Source organism: Ranitomeya imitator, chromosome 1, assembly GCF_032444005.1.
Source record: "Ranitomeya imitator isolate aRanImi1 chromosome 1, aRanImi1.pri, whole genome shotgun sequence".
In the NCBI taxonomy this organism is placed as follows: domain Eukaryota; kingdom Metazoa; phylum Chordata; class Amphibia; order Anura; family Dendrobatidae; genus Ranitomeya; species Ranitomeya imitator.
Window position 1 is genome coordinate 454,111,160 of NC_091282.1, and position 20,672 is coordinate 454,131,831.

The window sequence follows — 20,672 nt, forward strand, 5'->3', positions numbered from 1 at the left end:
ATCAGATGAACTAGAATTGACTTTTGCCATTTACGGAATTGGAGATAAACTGGTGATATAATAATGGTTTGGAATGAGAGCGTAAATGAGCAATAGCCTTAATATTGGCATAAATGTTAATTTTATGTAAATGGAGTAGAATGAATCAAGTCACAATGGAGTATGAGCATTAAAAGGATATAATTGCAGAAGCGCCATGATGGGGCTTTACCATAGAACCTCAGCGGAATAACAGATATTAAATTGTAAACCATGATATGCTGGTACAGCTTCATGCACATAGAAACAAGGCAAATCTATCCAGTTCAACAAAATTACATCTGGATACATAATTATTAAATGATAATCAGAGAAATGACACCACAAACAAATATATTGTATAGGGCTGGGAATATGTCTCCCCCATATGTTCCCCCACAAAAATTTGCAGACATGGCAATGGTGATGTCCTCCTATATACCAATTGTAACACACCAAGGACGAACGGAGTAAGCTAGAAAACCAAAAACGTAGCACAAACATAAAAATAAAATTTCCTTATTAATACCTAAAAATAATAACACTAACAATTTGTCGAAGATCGAAGCCTAATGACATTAGTGAAAAAAGGGGAGTGTAATCTCCACAAGGTATTAGAAAGGTGCTACTGGTTGTAATGAATGACATGTATCAGGTATACACAATTGTGTATGAAACACACAAAAATACTGTTTACAATGCGCAGACCATGCCACAGCCAATGGTAAAAATTTCAGCAAGCATATATACAACCTACATGGCACCATCAGATAAAGACAACCATCTTAAAAAGTGGCATGTGCTACAAAAGTGACAACTTCATATACATTATATAAGATATACATTTAAGGTGAAAATTACAGGAGTTCAATCAAATAATGATGATCTTTGTAAAGTGTTGCCTACTTACCCAGACAGTCTTAATCTCCTCATAAAAGCCAATAGACTAAACGCGCGTCGGAGTCTGGGTGGGTGGTCTCCTCTTCTGCATTATGGGTAAGGGATTCACTGCATTTGGTCATTCCGTTGTACAGGCCACATGTGCACAAGAGACTGAATGTAGACTCTCTGATTAAGTGGGCGACACTTTACAAAGCTCATCATTATTTGATTGAACTTGTATAATTGGCACCTTAAATATATATCAAATACAATGTACATGCACTTGTCACTTTTTGATGATGGTTGTATTTATATAATGATACATTGGTACGGTAGGTTGTATATATGCTTGCAGAAATTCCTGCCATTGGCTGTGGCATTGTCTGCGCATTGTAAACTATTTTTTTGTGTATATGATACAAAATTGTGTATACCTGATACATGCCATTCACTACAACCAGTATCACCTTTCTAATCCTCTTTTTTCACTTGGGTCATTAGGCTTGGACCTTCTACAAATTGTTAGTGTCATTATTAGTGATGAGCGAGTATACTCGGTGCTTGGGTTTTCCAGAGCACGCTCGGGTGACCTCCGAGTATTTGTTAGTGCTCAGAGATTTAGTTTTTATCACGGCAGCTGAATGACTTACAGCTGTTAGCCAGCTTGATTACATGTGGGGATTCCCTAGCAACCAGGCAATCCCCACATGTACTCAGCCTGGCTAATAGCTGTAAATCATTTAGCTGCCGTGATGAAAACGAAATCTCTGAGCATTAACAAATACTCGGAGGTCACTCGCTCATCACTAGTCATTATTTTTAAGTATTAATAAGGGAATTGTATTTTTACATTTGTGCTATGTTTTTGGTGTTTCTAGCTTACTCCGTCCGTGCTGAGATCTATAAAACATTATGGTTCGATATTCAATTCAGATTATAATCTACGAATGCATTGCTGACAATCCACTGCCATTAGTTTAATAAATTCTGAAACCAGAAAGAAGAGAGCAAACTAAGGGCCTTTTGAACACTCAAGCTTTGAGGTAAGCCTAAGGCCATTTTAAGCTTAGAATATCATGAGTGCTTTTATGCGCCTGTCTTATTAATGTAAGTCCCAGCCCTACCATCGGTCCAAAGACTAAACCGAAAACTTAACAGGGATCCATGAAGCTGACAGTTCAGGTCAGATATATTTTTAAATAAATCTAAATTGAAACAGACAGACCATACAGGCTTGGTTCTGGCATTTTTATTCGGAGAGAACAATGTTACAGATTTCATTATTTTTACTATTAAAAATACTGGAATTGCTGGTGGAAAAAACCTCCCTCTACTGTCCCCTAATTTAAAAAGAAATAAAGACTAGTTTGGACATTTTACATGAACATGTCATGTAAAACAATGCTATTAATCTGCAGATATGGGATTAATCTGCAGGTTAATAGCGTTCTACAGCTGCCCGATGCCTGTAATGAGAGCCCCGGGAAGAAACGAACTGTATTCCTTTCGTCATCCTTGGGCTTTCAGTTATAGGGGTGCGCTATGCTCAGTGCATAGTGAGCAGCAGCTATAACCGCACGCGCGCTAGTACTGACTGACAACCGGTTCTAATATGGAGCCGGGGCGTAATTACAGCCACAGCTCACTTTGCACTGAGCGGTGACTGAGACCGTGCCGGCCCACCTCTATTAGAAATCCTGAGGCTGCTGGGAGGAATAAAGTTAATTTCTTCCTGGCAGCGGGGCTCTCAGTGCAGGTCCCAGCCTTGCATTATTTAATAGAAAATGGGAATAACCAGACAAAAACAGAAATTATTCAACTCATAACTAATACAGAGTTATCTGTGTGCTAACCGTTCTGTCTAGTGCCGCTACCCTGTTTTATCTCGGTCTTTAGCAGTACTATAGAACACTCATTAACCCCTTCATGACCCAGCCTATTTTGACCTTAAAGACCTTGCCGTTTTTTGCAATTCTGACCAGTGTCCCTTTATGAGGTAATAACTCAGGAACGCTTCAAAGGATCCTAGCGGTTCTGAGATTGTTTTTTCGTGACATATTGGGCTTCATGTTAGTGGTAAATTTAGGTCAATAAATTATGCGTTTATTTGTGACTAGATGGCAGCCCGATTCTAAAGAATCGGGAGTCTAGAATCCATATATACTTTATTTATTCAAATGTAAGAATAATACAATTAATAAATAATAGTAAGAAAGAACAAAAATAATAGGCAGTATATGGAGAAAACACCAAACAAAAGTTCAAAATTGGTGTGAAAATGTCACTGAACCACTTCACAACTAAATATATATAGTTTTGGTAAATGGTAATATCATTTTTTTGACGAAATTCGGCAGGAGCTTGAAGAGCAACGTCACTGGGCCCGCCTCCACGCAGTAGAAACTTGCTGTGAGGTAAAAATTCAAAAATCACACCAAAATGGCGGGCGGAGTGTGTCACAGTACGGCACGTTTCTGATTGGTCGCTCGCAGCAGGCGGCAACCAATCAGACACTGGACACTGTTGACGTCACTTATCTCCGGACATTAGCTCCGGACATTAGCTCCGGACAGGAAGTTGGCACAAATTGCAGGAAGTAGTATTCTAGGCAATTATATATTAGATAAAAACGGAAATTTGGCGAAAATTTTGAAAATTTCGCAATTTTCACAATTTGAATTTTTATTCTGTTAAACCAGAGAGTTATGTGACACAAAATAGTTAATAAATAACATTACCCACATGTCTACTTTACATCAGCACAATTTTGGAAACAAAATTTTTTTTTGCTAGGAAGTTATAAGGGTTAAAATTTGACCAGCGATTTCTCATTTTTACAACGAAATTTATAAAACCATTTTTTTTAGGGACCACCTCACATTTGAAGTCAGTTCACGGGGTCTATATGGCTGAAAATACCCAAAAGTGACACCATTCTAAAAACTGCACCCCTCAAGGTGCACAAAACCACATTCAAGAAGTTTATTAACCCTTCAGGTGCTTCACAGCAGCAGAAGCAACATGGAAGGAAAAAATGAACATTTAACTTTTTAGTCACAAAAATTATCTTTTAGCAACAATTTTTTTGATTTCACAACGGTAAAAGGAGAAACTGAACCACGAAAGTTGTTGTCTAATTTGTCCTGAGTACGCTGATACCTCATATGTAGGGGTAAACCACTGTTTGGGCGCACGGCAGGGCTTGGAAGGGAAGGAGCGCCATTTGACTTTTTGAATGAAAAATTGGCTCCACTCTTTAGCGGACACCATGTCACATTTGGAGAGCCCCCGTGTGCCTAAAAATTGGAACTCCCCCACAAGTGACCCCATTTTGGAAACTAGACACCCCAAGGAACTTATCTAGATGCATAGTGACCACTTTGAACCCCCAGGTGCTTCACAAATTGATCCGTAAAAATGAAAAAGTACTTTTTTTTCACAAAAAAATTCTTTTAGCCTCATTTTTTTCATTTTCACATGGGCAACAGGATAAAATGGATCCTAAAATTTGTTGGGCAATTTCTCCTGAGTACACCGATACCTCACATGTGGGGGTAAACCACTGTTTGGGCACATGGTAAGGCTCGGAAGGGAAGGAGCGCCATTTGACTTTTTGAATGAAAAATGATCTCCATCGTTAGCGGACACCATGTCGCGTTTGGAGAGCCCCTGTGTGCCTAAACATTGGAGCTCCCCCACAAGTGACCCCATTTTGGAAACTAGACCCCCCAAGGAACTTATCTAGATGCCTAGTGAGCACTTTAAACCCTCAGGTGCTTCACAAATCGATCTGTAAAAATGAAAAAGTACTTTTTTTTCACAAAAAAATTATTTTCGCCACAATTTTTTCATTTTCACATGGGCAATAGGATAAAATGGATCATAAAATTTGTTGGGTAATTTCTCCCGAGTACGCCGATACTTTATATGTGGGGGTAAACCACTGTTTGGGCACACGGCAGGGCTCAGAAGGGAAGGCACGCCATTTGGCTTTTTAAATGGAAAATTAGCTCCAATCATTAGCGGACACCATGTCACGTTTGGAGAGCCCTTGTGTGCCTAAACATTGGAGATCCCCCACAAATGACCCCATTTTGGAAACTAGCCCCCAAAAGGAACTAATCTAGATGTGTGGTGAGGACTTTGAACCCCCAAGTGCTTCACAGAAGTTTATAACGCAGAGCCATGAAAATAAAATAAAAAATTATTTTCTCAAAAATGATCTTTTAGCCTGCAATTTTTTATTTTCCCAAGGGTAACAGGAGAAATTTGACCCCAAAAGTTGTTGTCCAGTTTCTCCTGAGTACGGTGATACCCCATATGTGGGGGTAAACTACTGTTTGGGCACATGCCTGGGCTCGGAAGTGAAGTAGTGACGTTTTGAAATGCAGACTTTAATGGAATGCTCTGCGGGCGTCACGTTGCGTTTGCAGAGCCCTTGATGTGGCTAAACAGTAGAAACCCCCCACAAGTGTCCCCATTTTGGAAACTAGACCCCGTAAGGAACTTATCTAGATGTGTGGTGAGCACTTTGAACCCCCAAGTGCTTCACAGAAGTTTATAGCGCAGAGCCGTGAAAATAATAAATATGTTTTCTTTCTTCAAAAATAATTATTTAGCCCAGAATTTTTTAATTTTCCCAAGGGTTACAGGAGAAATTTGACCCCAATATTTGTTGTCCAGTTTCTCCTGAGTACGCTGATACACCATGTGTGGGGGTAAACCACTGTTTGGGCACACGTCGGGGCTCAGAAGTGAAGTAGTGACTTTTGAAATGCAGACTTTGATGGAATGGTCTGCGGGTGTCACGTTGCGTTTGCAGAGCCCCTGGTGTGCCTAAACAGTAGAAACCCCCCACAAGTGACCCCATTTTAGAAACTAGACCCCACAAGGAACTTATCTAGATATGTGTTGAGCACTTTGAACCCCCAAGTGCTTCACAGACGTTTACAACGCAGAGCCGTGAAAATAAAAAATCATTTTTCTTTCCTCAAAAATGATGTTTTAGCAAGCATTTTTTTATTTTCACAAGGGTAACAGGAGAAATTGGACCCCAATAATTGTTGCGCAGTTTGTCCTGAGTATGCTGGTACCCCATATGTGGGGGTAAACCACTGTTTGGGCACACGTCGGGGCTCGGAAGTGAAGTTGTGACGTTTTGAAATGCAGACTTTAATGGAATGCTCTGCGGGCGTCACGTTGCGTTTGCAGAGCCCTTGATGTTGCTAAACAGTAGAAACCCCCCACAAGTGACCCCATTTTAGAAACTAGACCCCCCAAGGAACTTATCTAGATATGTGGTGAGCACTTTGAACCCCCAAGTGCTTCACAGACGTTTACAACGCAGAGCCGTGAAAATAAAAAATCATTTTTCTTTCCTCAAAAATGATGATTTAGCAAGCATTTTTTTATTTTCACAAGGGTAACAGGAGAAATTTGACCCCAGTAATTGTTGCGCAGTTTGTCCTGAGTATGCTGGTACCCCATATGTGGGGGTAAACCACTGTTTGGGCACACGTCGGGGCTCGGAAGTGAGGGAGCACCATTTGACTTTTTGAATACAAGATTGGCTGGAATCAATGGTGGCGCCATGTTGCGTTTGGAGACCCCTGATGTGCCTAAACAGTGGAAACCCCTCAATTCTACCTCCAACACTAACCCCAACACACCCCTAACCCTTATCCCAACTGTAGCCATAACCCTAATCACAACCCTAACCGCAACACACCCCTAACCACAACCCTAACCCCAACACACCCCTAACCTTAACCACAACCCTAATTCCAACCCTAACCCTAAGGCTATGTGCCCACATTGCGGATTCGTGTGAGATTTTTCAGCATCATTTTTGAAAAATCCGCGGGTAAAAGGCACTGCGTTTTACCTGCGGATTTACCGTGGATTTCCAGCGTTTTTGTGCGGATTTTACCTGCGGATTCCTATTGAGGAACAGGTGTGAAACGCCGCGGAATCCGCACAAAGAATTGACATGCTGCGGAAAATAAAACGCAGCGTTTCCGCGCGGTATTTTCCGCACCATGGGCACAGCGGATTTGGTTTTCCATACGTATACTTGGTACTGTAAACCTGATGGAACACTGCTGCGGATCCGCAGCCAAATCCGCACCGTGTGCACATAGCCTAATTCTAAAGGTATGTGCACACGCTGCGGAAAATGCTGCGGATCCGCAGCAGCTTCCCATGAGTTTACAGTTCAATGTAAACCTATGGAAAACAAAAATCGCTGTACACATGCTGCAGAAAAACTGCACGGAAACGCAGCGGTTTACATTCCGCAGCATGTCGCTTCTTTCTGCGGATTCCACAGCGGTTTTACAACTGCTACAATAGAAAATCGCAGTTGTAAAACTGCAGTGAAATGCGCAGAAAAACCGCGGTAAATCTGCCATAAATCCGCAGTGGTTTAGCACTGCGGATTTATCAAATCCGCAGCGGAAAAATCCGCAGAGGACCAGAATACGTGTGCACATACCGAAACCCTAACCCTACCCCTAACCCTACCCCTACCCCTACCCCTAACCCAACCCCTAACCCTACCCCTAACCCTAATTCTTACCCCAACCTTAGTGGAAGAAAAAAAAAATCTTTATTTTATTATTGTCCCTACCTATGGGGGTGACAAAGGGGGGGGTCATTCAGTATTTTTTTTATTTTGATCACTGCGATAGGTTTTATCGCAGTGATCAAAATGCACTTGAAACGAATCTGCCGGCCGGCAGATTCGGCGGGCGCACTGCGCATGCGCCCGCCATTTTGGAAGATGGCGGCGCCAAGGAAAGAAGACCACGGGAGGCTCGGTAAGTATGATGGGGTGGAGGGGGAGCACGGGGGGGGTGGATCGGAGCATGGGGGGGTAAATCGGAGCACGGGGGGGTGGATCGGGCATGGGGGGGTGCATTGGAGCATCGGAGGGTGGATCGGACTGCAGGGGGGGTGGATCGGACTGCAGGGGGGGTGGATCGGACTGCAGGGGGGGTGGATCGGAGTGCAGGGGGGTGATTGGAGCACGGGGGGGTGATTGGAGCACGGGGGTGAGCGGACAAGAGCACGGGGGGGAGCGGACAGGAGGACGGAGGGGAGCGGAGCAGTGTAAAGGACAGATCGGAGGGCTGGGGGGGGGCGATCGGTGGGGTGCGGTGGGGGCACATCAATGTTTCCAGCCATGGCCGATGATATTGCAGCATCGGCCATGGCTGGATTGTAATATTTCACCAGTTATAATAGGTGAAATATTACAAATCGCTCTGATTGGCAGTTTCACTTTCACAGACGCGATCATTCTGTGACACAGCATATGCGTCACAGGTCGGATTGGCACCGACTTTCATGACGCATACGCTGTGTCACAGGTCGGGAAGGGGGTTAAAGGGCTTATATCAATATAAATTGCAGAAGTGCACCAGTGATTGATTCACATTGATCGAGGTACTCTTGATTGATTGACAATTTGAGCAGTCCAAAATTGTGTGGTGTCTGATGCAGTAAGCAAAGACAGCATCGGAGAAGTGCATGGGCATTGAAGCTGGCCAGATTCACTGATCCAGTCATCTTCAGAGCTGTACCTACAAGCTCAACAGCAAAGAGCTTGTAAGAGTTGTACTCTTTGCTTAGCAGAATAGCTACTACTGATAGACTGCAGAGGTAGCCAGTAATCCAAGGCAACAAGCAGTACGCACGAGAATTTAAACTCCCTCAGTTCTTGAGAACAGAGAGGATTTTTAATAAGCTGTTTGTTTTTACAAGCACATAGCAATTTTAACCATTTGCAATGTCGAGAAAACCACTTTAAATCCACTGCCTTTTTATGGGCAAGAAGAAAAACTGCTAATACTATCCCAGTCTACGCAACAAAGCCAAACAGTCTGCTACAGAAAACACACAACATCTGTTGTCTTTGCTTTTGTGGGCATAGTTTAGTTTTTTTTTGTTATGCTGTTAAAAAAAAAATTGAATAAAAAATAAAATAAAAAAAGTCTAAAATATAAGCTTTCATAAAGCATGTCATTTTCAAATACTTTACTTTTAAACAAATGTAAAGGAATACAAGAATAATACCTAAAATAATGTAGTCCCAGTACCGTACAGCAGAGGTCCCCAACTCCAGTCCTCAAGGCCCACCAACAGGTCATGTTTTCAGGATTTCCTTTGCATTGCACAGGTGATGCAATTATTACCTGGGCAATAGTCCTGAAAACATGACATGTTGGCGGGCCTTGAGGACTGGAGTTGGGGACCCCTGCCGTACAGTGAGCCGGCTCTACCTAAGCAACTTTGCTCAATCACAATGGACAGGCTTGGCCTACAAGGGCTCAGCCATGTTTGTTTCATTCTTTTAACTGGGACGTAGACATAGCAAGAACTATTAGCCGAAGTTAAAAGAACCACGAGGTATAGGTCAAAAGTTAAACAGCATTGCAAATTGCAATTTAGCATTTGTTTCAGATTTAGCAAATGCTACTAATGAACGCGACCTTTAATAGAGTTCATATCCATAGAGATTAAGCCTTTGCTGTATAATCATTTCACCTCTTTGAACTTTCACATCTTTTTTTGCACTGAGCAAAGACTAAAATATTTATTACAAAGAGAAGAGATTTGGCCTTTTTTTTCCAAGTAATTAAACATTCTGTCCCCGCAGGCTGAGAACACGACTGATATGTTCCGTCTACAATTCACACTGACATTATGTAGAAATTGGGGATGGAAAACAGACATTGCCCTCTCTTCATCGTTTCCAACATTTACAGTGATGAAATGCTCAAAAATAAGAGCTAGGTACTGAGTGACAACGTACGAAAATAACAGAATTCCCTTTATTACCTCATCTAATTCCATCTCATCTGGACTCTCCCAGGGCTTAATAAACTTTCCCCGCGACTTCTTCAAAGGGACAATGACAATGTAATAGCCCCTGTAAAAGAAACATGGGTGATTAGAGCTGGTATACTATAGAATAAAACTAAATAAATAGCAAATTTATATTTGGTTATTATTACAAATTTCTATAAAATGCCCAAGCTGCACTCACTTTACGAGTGAGATATGAAAAATTTGCATGCTGCATGCATTATCCTAAGTTAATTTAGTGAATTAATTACAGCATTGGTAATTCTTCCGCTACACTACACCTTTAATGGCATCCTTTTGTATAAGGAACAATATTTCATACTACAGCGCAGGCAGCTACTCATTAATTCTAAGATGAAGTCAACCATCACTGCCGCCAAGAACATGCCTACTAATGTTAAGCAGTCTATTCACCGTTTGCTCATCCAGCCTGCACGCCAATCAGTCTCGAAATATTAAGAGTGCCGTATATCATTTTTGGCTAATCATTCCTTTTTTATTAGAAGATATAGTGGTCAAGGGATTTTAAAACTATATTAAATTCTTACAATATTAATATTATTTCCAAATTGCACAAATATTTGATATATCGGCACTATTCCTGCCATCAAAAAGTCAATGGGTTCTCGTTGAGCACCATCGGTATTATTCATCATATTCACCAAGATACAAGAGTGAGAATAGCCTAGTATGTGAAGTTCATACAACCTGTGGGCTCTATATGGATACTTCATACGGACTCGTATACTCTTGGAATGACTGCACTTAAAAATTCACTTTTCTCCATAACTTAGGCTGGTTTCACATTTGCATTGGGCAGAGCTGTGGAGGGCTGCATAGTTCCTCGTTAAGCCTTGCCCACAGCCGCACCTCTTCCATTCAGCTCCGCTTATGTCAGCATGCATCCTTCGTACCTATCTTTAACATTGGGTATGCAGGCCATGCGATTGTATGCAAATGCCTCCACATGTGTCGTTATGACGCTGCGCCAACCGCAAAAAAAAGTAACATGATGCGTTCGACGCAGTTCGGCGCAGCGTCAAAACGACGCATGCGAAGGCATCTGCATACATTCGCATGGCCTGCGTACCCAATGTTAAAGATAGGTACGCAGGACGCAGGCCGACATAGGCGGAGCTGAATGGAAGAGATTCGGCAGTGGGCGGGGCTTAACGGAGGAACCTATGCAGCCCTCCTCAGCTCTGACCAACGCAAATTTGAAACCAGCCTAAGTCTATAAAAGACACCAATAAACCTAGTACCGTGAATGTTGCTCAGGATCTGCTGGGCCATATACATCATTAGTATTCAGATGGCATGCCCCAATAAAAGCCTCCGATGTATGTCATTGCATAGGAATAAAGTGGCATGTCAGCCATTGACTATGCGGTAATAGATTGGTTTTTTTTTTACTCGGTCTACATATAAAAAAAGAACAGCCAACTATGCTTTTCTATACAGTAAAAAAAAGAATGCCAATGCAAAAAAATTGTGTTTTCCAAATGACACTCTTGCGGCATATGTTCGAAGCCATGTATATATTTGGTGTTAAAAAAATAAGAATTGAACTGGTAACAGTAGTTAACTAGTCTGTTTTGATAAATAAGGCTCATAGATTTAGAAAAAGCAGAAATATAATTGATAGCAAGATATAAGAGAGATGAGACGTACTTTATTTTTTCATTTGCAGGAACTTCAGGTAACTCCACCGTTATCATGCCATCAGTGTTGGTCTTCCCAATAAAAACCGGCTTAGTTCGGAGTACGTCTGGTGCAGTTTTTGCTGCCACTCTGTGCTGCAGTCCCCCTGCACTGTTTCCTCTATTAGTCAGGACAAAGGAGTATAAAGTTTCCGGTTTTAGATTGGTGATGAGCTTCTGTGTGGCCCGACCGTCAACTTCAGCAGCCTTCTTCCCATCATCATACAGAATCTTATAGGGTGAAAAATGAATAAAAAAATTAGACTTAACATTTTGGTCTTATAAAATGGACATATAAAATAAAGGTTGTATATATAGAGAGAGAGAGAGAGAGAGAGAGAGGGAGAGCTATACATATTTATATCTACCGTATATACTCGAGTATAAGTCGACCCAAGTATTTTTGCCACAAAAAACTGGGTATAAGCCACGTATGCATTGTCCCCTCATCCCTATCCTGGTATGCATGGCTCCCCATCACGTCCTTGTATGCATGGCTCCCCATCACGTCCTTGTATGCATGGCTCCCCAGTCCCTGTATGCAAGGCTCATTAACCCTTATCGTTGTGTGCATGGCTCCTAACCACCTATCCTTTTAATCATGGTTCCTATAAAAAAAACAACACATCCTACTTACCTTCCTGCGCGCCCTCGCTGCATCTCGTTCTAGCACCAGCAGCTCTTCCTGCCGAGCGATCATGTGGCCCCGCTGATTAAGGTAATGAATATTTACTCCACACCTATGGGAGTGGAGAGACGTGAATATTCATTACCTTAATGAGTGTGGCCACGTGATCGCTCGGCAGGAAGGGCTGCTGGCGCCGGAAAGAACAAGATGCAATGAGGGCACACAGGGGAGGTAAGTAGGATGTGTGATGGAAGCCAGCGTCTGCAGCCCTAACTGTGCACGCTATAAGAGAAATGAATATTCACTGCCAGCTTGAGAAACGTCCACATCTTGGACCGAAACATCGCACATGGGCCATTAAATCACATTTATTTTTTCTATTGGAGTGCTGCCTTCGTTTTTTTGGACTATAGCAGCGGGCAAAGTTATAGCGGCAGCCACCGGCTCCTGCCTCGGTGACCCACCACTCCCCCTCCCCCTCCATCTTTCTGGAACAATGACTCATGTATAAGCCTGCTTTTTTTAAGCACAAAATAATGTGCTGAAAAACGTTGCTTATACGAGTATATATGGTAATTATCTAAATCATATTTTTATGTCAAAAGAAAATAACATGAAACTATTGTATGAAATACAGTATAACTAAACAGGGGACATGAGAAGGACAAATTCACAGGAACCATCCGTTTCTCCGTGAAAATGCTTTTTATAAAAGTGATGGCTAAAATAAAGGTTTTCATGAGCCAGTAAATAGATAATGTTTAGTGGGAGTTATAGAGTAATATACACAGACACCACCATAGTGGTAGAAAGAAATGCTCAGCCTTGGGTTATAAACCATGGAGCTGTTGTCCTATAGAGTGCATACCGCCATACAAGTATACTATACACATGTTCTGTACTACATATACTGGATCATATCATTTGATATTGAACCACATGTTGTGCAGTGTTCACAAATATTAAGGTCATTCTTTCTTTCCCTGGAAGATATACAAGCTAAAGTGGATTGTATATGTGTATTTCAATCATGAATCCCTTCAACTTACTTTAAAAGGCAATGCGGAATTGTAGTTTTCTGGAATCTCCCATGACAGCAAGACTGATGTCTTCATCACAGCTTTTACATGAAAATTTTTTGCGAACACTGCTGGAAAAGTAAGAAAATTGCATTTGCACTATTCTTTGAATGCTTTTACCTGTCTTTCCTGGCCATATCATGTGAATTTCAACAATTTTGACACGAGATGAAGAAACAGTTGAATTATGAAGACCTTTTGCTCTGCTTTATTGTGCTCCAGATTGTTATCTTACCTGAAAGTGCTATACAGGAACTAGCGAGATTAAACCCAACTGAGTGCTATGAAAACACATTAAGGTCCATGTACATTACCTTATCCTCTAATAAAGTGAGTTGTCCCATCAGGATAGCAACCATTCCTGCACCCTGATTTCCCAAGAAAAGATAATCCTCTAAGGAGAAAGCCTTAAGTAGACAAATCCTACCTTGATCTACTGGGAGCGTTCTGAATTGGACACTTGGACTAAAAGGACCAGGACCCTTGCTGGTATGAGCACGTATTTTAACATCATAAAAGGTATCAGGTTTTAGTGCAGTGATAGTCACGGTTGTGCCAGCAGGAACAATAGGAACTTCGAATGGATTATATGGATTGTTGATATCCCTGTACAGGAGGGTGTATTTTATCATTACACCATTTCTTTCTGCTAGGATGGGAGGTTGCCAAGTTATTTGCACTGATGTTGATGACATGCTGTCACAGTGAAGATTTTGAGGAAATCCAGTTGGAGTCTCCTCTGGAATAGTAATTTCTTGGATGTTTTCTTCCCCAAAGCCCACTTTATTTCTGGCTGATAATTTAAATACATATGAGGCTCCTTTGTGGATTTCCTTGGCAGTAAAGTGGTCTTCTTTTTCTGAGAACTCTAGAGTGGTGAGAATGTCTATATCTTTACGACCATACTTTAGACGATAACCCATGACTGGTCCAAAGGTTTCTACTGGTGGATACCACTGAACGAGAGCAGTGTTCATCTGAGTGTGGTTGATAACAAGGCGAGGTCTACCTGGAACTGAAAAAAAGCCATTTTAATGCACTGACTATAATAATACTCTTATTCCATATATGAAAGAATACATTATAGGACAGATTTAGTCTCTGTAGGAGTTCTGAAAAATCCATTTTATTCAAAAAAATGTAAATAAAAATACTCTTTATCTTTGTTTTGCCCTTTTTTTCTACTTATTAGAACAAAAAATAGCACGTTCTGCTAAAATGTTTAAACATGTGTGCAAAGATTTCAAGCATAAACACAATCACAGGGGGGGACAGGAATAAAAGTCACAATTAATTAATGGCCACCATCATCTGGAAATCTCAAACCTTACCCACAATGATGAACATATATATAAAAAAAAGACAGATACACATAAAATAGACTTTAATAAGGCACAAATTAAAGAAAAACAGTAAAAAAACATCTGCCATTTCACAAAAAAGGCACAAATGTAATAATGAGTCAAGCACTATTGGACAGATTAATCAAACTTTTTATGCCAAATAAGTGGTGCAAAAGCTTTGAAGAGTTACAATAATTTGTGCAAAGCAGAGTTACGCAAAACTATTGTGACTTTTCGCGCTTTCAATCAGGTCTTCTGAAATGGGTGGAGCTGGAACGGGGTGTGGCCAACATCCATGCTGGCATTTTGCCTGAATTCAGAACGTCTTGCACTTCATCAAGACTAGAGCTTGATGATTTGACCTCTATGTATGTGGATAACTGTGCACATTACAAACACTCAAAGGCTGCCACAGCTTGTTAGAACATTTTTAAAGGCTTGTGCATTATATATACGGCATATACTATATATATATATATATATATATATATATATATATATATATATATATAAATATATAAATATATACATATATATATATATACATATATATATATATATACATACATACATATATATATATATATATATATATATACATATATATATATATATATATATATATATATATAAATCTGCATGAAATGAAATATGCTTGAACTGCAATTATCGAATATTTTGTCAGTCAAATGTGACTTAATGTCCTGCTGTCATACTCCATCTCTCCTTGGCACCTCCATTTTCTGACCTCTTTCTATAACATTCTGGCCGAGGACTGGCTGACTGACCTCATTTAAAAAGCTAAGACAGCCCGCTGCTCTGTTTAAATTGGAAAAGACGGAGATGAGGGCTGTCATAAGTATTAAAATACACCAATAAGCCCATATTTGCTTATGACACACTTGGCCTTTAAGGGTCTATTCGGTGCAATACGGAACAGAGACACCCCACCTCCATGACTACTACTTCTTAGAAATTTGGCTGTGTAAAAAACAACCCTAGATATATATGCCCAATATCTTGTACTCCAGTCTGAAGAAAAAAAAAGGGTTAAAAGAACATTTTACTAGAAAAAAAATGTCTGCATTTAATTCCTCTTCCTTAGAGGCAAAATAAATAATTATGTGTAGTCTTGGTGTTATGGTCGTCATAATGATAACGGCGGATTTAAAAACGTAATCTAATCTTGCTGTTTTCATCCCTTTTTTCATCTGTGACCTGTAACAATTCATCTACTTGTTCGATCTCTCGGTTTCTTCATAGCTGGTATTTTGCCCTATGCGAGTATGGTAAAATCTGGGAAGGGGTGAGGTTAGAGAAAATAATTCTAAGCTTATTCTTGTTTTGCGTTCTAACTAATATTAAAGCCAATGGAGCATAAGCAAACTGAGAAAAGTCCAAAGAAATGGAATAATAACTCCTTTAGGTTTCTGGTGAAGAGATTGCTAGAAGCTGTCACTAAATTTTATATGTCATAAATTGCTTTTATTCTAGCGGCAGCCCTCACATTGATGACTATTTTTTTAACCTTGATTGGTGGTGCCTCTAAACGAAATAAGAAATACAGCCAGACTTCCAAAAGAATTGAATCACAAGAAAGCTTGCCTTATTAAAAAGAAATAACCTCCTCTACCTGGAGGCAAAGTGAAGTGTGTATCCTTGATATTTGGAGCCTAGTGTGCAGTAAAGTACATGTAGGTAGACCTTATTAAATTGAAAAAAAAAAAAAGAAAATGGAGATAAGCCACTCGTCTCTGCACGTCTAAAGAATCGAACCATTACTGGTGATACAATAAACTGTGTTACAACATGGGAAATATGACTGGATGTACAGTGTGGTCTATCTTACAAATGATTTCTTTACGGCACATGATGTAATGGTGCATTATAACTGATTTCACGGTTAAAATAGCTATATAAAAAAATCTGATATTCTTCAAAACCCCCCAAAATGACTATTTATTCTAGTGTTCTGGTTACGTTACTCAGACTTATGGTGAACTTTAGGGTATAAAACAATTTTACAGGGAACCGGTCATTAGTTTTATGCAGCTTGAACCAGTATAAGGCAGAGCCTGGCCACGTGATTGCAGCCAGGAATGTTTTGTGCAACATGTCATCATTGGAAAAAAAGGCCGGGGAGTATAGGAAGAGAACTGACTAGTCCAGTATGCCCCGTCCTGCTCCTGTTAATTATCAGATCTCCCCATATGTGCACATAGGGAGAGATCTGTCAATCACTTGGAGTGGGGTGGGGAGAAAACGGACGGAGTCCGAATTAGTCAGGTCTTGCTCTATAGTCCCAGGCCAGATTTTCATATTGTGTTTTCTCTGAGCGCCACAAGTTCTGACCCATGCTTCCATTGTTCAGCCAGCATGAATTTAATGACAGATTTCCATTAAAGAATTTATTAAAAACGGCATATGGACATCATGCAAGCAGGTCCCCTGCTCAGAAGCCAGTGTAGTGAGCTGCCAACGTATAGTGATAATTATGCTAATAAACTTGGGACCTCAATACAATGACTATTTTCATATTAGAGGGGGTTTCCGTAATGAGGAGACAACCCTAACAACACTGAAAAAAACCCTACAACTTATAAGAATACTATATTACTTAAAGTGGTTGTTCAGTCAAAAATGACAAATTTGCATTCACTATGTCACTGCAGACTTGTGAATCCTCACACAGCACGCACTGCATGCAGTGAGGATTCGCAGGTGTCAACATCGGTAATGAAGGTCATGTGAACGCAAGTATGTGACATTCATAATCATGGTCAGAATCCGACTAGACCGTATCTGTCCTCATGCAATACATTTGCACTGAGCGAGTCGAAAACAATTTAGTCTGGTGGTAGCCTGGAATATTAATATTGCATACTTACGGTCACATGACATGATCTCGGCGCTGACACGAGTGAATCGTCACAGCAGGCAGTGCGCGCACTGGGAAGGTTCACAAATCTGCAGTCACATGTAGTGACTGCAGACTTGTCATCTTAGACCAGACAACCTCTAACTGATAATTTTTCTGTGACAGTGTATAAAAATGTAAAGGAGTTAGGTGAGAGATGAAGAGTGAGAGCTGTTCACACTGGTGACATGGATGAATCCGTTGCGGTGATTAAAAACCAGTGGGTGCCATAGTTGCTGGTGATTGTGGCTGACAGAGGAAACAAATTAGGGTAGCTCTCGGCACAAAGAACTGGATAAAATAAACTTCCATTTTTTATCCAGTTGGTTGTGCCGTAAACTACCCTCGTTATTTCCTCTGTATAAAAATGTGTCACTGTAGAAAATTAACAGTTTGCCGTAAAAAATACAATTTGCTGAATTTGATAAAAAGATAACTCCTGACTATTAAATCTTCATTTAACTATTATGACTATCCACCTGAAAATGTTCCTCTAAAAAGTAATTTAATCAAATTATACATAATCATAAAAAGATAGGTAAAAAAAGATTGAGAAGAGGCAGGAAAATAAAGCCTCCCAATTTTAACAGTTCAGGTTGTGATCACATCTCATCTACCAATTTTGGGGTAACCTTTTTGTGAATTAAAGCAGTAATTTAAAAAAAAAAGCTGCCGAAAGATTCAACTCCTTACAGTTCCTGGCTCTTCATGACTCAAAATACAAGCTATGAAATGGATATCCGCATACACTTGTAAAAACATGACTTGATTGAGACAGCAAATTTTGGATTAGGAGAGATCATTTCCTACGCGCAAACGCTCAATGAATTATGGGATGTGTCAGGACGGATTTCCTTTGCACCTTGACACTTTTGGCGTGAGTAACACACGGACGTGAATCACATGAGGATACCGAACACATGCTTCATCAATGAAGCATTTGCAGCTGGAGTGGTAATGCACATGCCTGACATTCCTGCACTCCATTAGTACTGCCGCTCCAGGACCAGGTACACACTTATTCTCTATAGTAGATAAAATCCATGAATCATAAAGACCTCAGATCACATTTCATAGGACTCAGCCATCTGTTCAACAAATTGGGTTCATTTTGTCTGGGATGGTAAACAAGTCCATACTATAGATCAATAAGACGGATGGATGTACTTTTTAGTAGATGGAGAAGGTCTAAATGTGACAGCTGTGTCTGACAAGGATTAAGTATTAAGAGGATCACCTGCACCACTTGTAGTCACAACTTTCGGCTTGCTCCGAGCCCCATCTCCTTTTGTGGTGTAAGCTGTCACAGTGATGGCATATGCTGTTTCAGGCTGCAGTCCAGAGATGATCATTTCCTGAAATTAAGTGCAGAGGAAAGCAAAAGTCATTCTCCGAAGTCAGCGAACCATTATATACGTGATCTCACGTCTGTCTTTCTTTCCTCTTATCGACACGTAAAATATTTCTATTAACCGAATAGTAAATACTAAGAAAGGGGAATGTCTACATCAGCCTAGCATGTCCTTTATTGCTGTGTATTTTATATACGATATACTGTTCATACTGCCTATATTGATGCCCATAGTGGATTTATAGAAAACCTGTTAGCAAATATAGTATGAGAAATACATATTTTTTTTAAATTAAAGGGGCATTTTCTATATTTATACAAATTATATTTGTAGGTAGAATATACTGTCTAAGAGTACAATTGGGCGGATCGATTGGCGGGAGTCCAGTCCATTGGGTCAGTAGTCTCTGTTCACGGGAATGAAGGAAGGCTTGCTCATTTTAGTATTGGCTTTTGATTAGCCAAGCTTAGGTGACATTATCATTGCAGTGTGACGCACATATACTAGCCCAGATAATCATGGGGATACCATGAGGTAAGAGATTCGCAAGCCTATCGCCCAGCATCCAGAGACTACTGACCTGACCGATGGTCCAGACTCCTGTGAATCGATTTGACCAACTCTCGTGGTAAGAGATTAGGTACCTGAAATTGTCATTTATATAATGTATTCATACTATTTTTATAATGGGTGAGGTGATAATTGCTTTTCTTGCCCAAAGTAATATAAATATTTCTGAAGAAACAATAGTCTCTGAAAAACAGAAATCTATTGACTCAATTGAACATTTAAATTTTTATGTAATAAATCAATAGGACTCAAGAAAATAAGCAACTTTGTAATAATTCTTATCAGATAAGTTTGCTTCTTTCTCCTCCTGGACTGATCTTTCATGCTCAATTCATGGGTCATTCTGCTGCAAGTTCCACTGAAATGACAGCTACAGTTCTCCATAGAATTTGATGATCACCAACTGCCATCACTTATCTCGGTAATGGGATGTGTTCATTGAAGATAGATTTTACCAGTGAATTGAGAATTTTGAGAAGGAAAGATCAGTCCAGGAGAACGAAGCAGATTTCTCTGATAAGACATGTTAAAAAGTTTCTTATTTTCATGTGTACTCTCGATTTATGGCTTCCTACTGTTATAAGTATAATTGTAAAGCTTGGTACTATATTTGCATACATTTGATTTAAAGAGTAACTTCCAGCTTTCTTATGTGATGGCTCCATAGAATTAGGGAGACATTGAGTTTTGGCACATAAACATTTCCTAACGGCCACATTGTCAAGGTGGCCATAATTCAAAAAAATTGAGCAGCAGAATATATATATATATATGTATATATGGGGTCAGGAATATATAATTTTATATTTTTTCAAGCAGTATTTTATATAAAAAATTGAAAATCTTGCTAATACTTGAAAACGTCTGCGAGTCCTGCGCTCCGTACCACACACAGTAATCGGCAGCTTTTCCTGAATGAATTTTGAGTCTATTCAATTAAAAGTTAACCTAATTGGGAAATCCACTATAAATTATGATAAACTCGTCTAAAGAAATAGCATAATGGGATTCTTTTTTATGTGTTTTATATGGTTATCTTAATGTTTTTAGAAGTTTTTGCAAATATTTCCCCATGTCTGCTTTGAAAAACAGTACATTTCTGGGCTCGGTGGAGTCATGCAGAACATACGCAGCTAAGCCTCGAGTACATGAATTACAGGTATATTACATAATATAACAAAAATGCAGAAATAATATATACGGTAATATCACAATTGACAGGAATGGAAAGCTCGGTTTGCCCTCTGAAACGTTGGCCAATCCACATTCTAGTTGCAGCACAACCAAAGCAACATTAGTAGCAGCCATTCAAAGG

General features: G+C 40.1%; 1 protein-coding gene across 36 annotated transcripts in view; it reads right to left on the bottom strand.

Moving 5' to 3' along the window:
- Nucleotides 1-20,672, bottom strand: part of PTPRD (protein tyrosine phosphatase receptor type D) — an 878,514-nt gene that overhangs the window by 163,535 nt on the left and 694,307 nt on the right. For 16 of the 36 annotated variants that reach the window (XM_069764541.1, XM_069764753.1, XM_069764744.1 and 13 more), the window contains 5 exons: nucleotides 18,673-18,790; nucleotides 13,603-14,190; nucleotides 13,146-13,246; nucleotides 11,440-11,699; nucleotides 9,742-9,832 (listed from right to left, as the gene is read on the bottom strand). In XM_069764541.1, the coding sequence (XP_069620642.1) occupies nucleotides 9,742-9,832; nucleotides 11,440-11,699; nucleotides 13,146-13,246; nucleotides 13,603-14,190; nucleotides 18,673-18,790 (1,158 nt within the window). The remainder of the gene's footprint in view (nucleotides 1-9,741; nucleotides 9,833-11,439; nucleotides 11,700-13,145; nucleotides 13,247-13,602; nucleotides 14,191-18,672; nucleotides 18,791-20,672) is intronic. The other 20 variants (XM_069764762.1, XM_069764727.1, XM_069764699.1 and 17 more) reach the window with 3 other exon arrangements.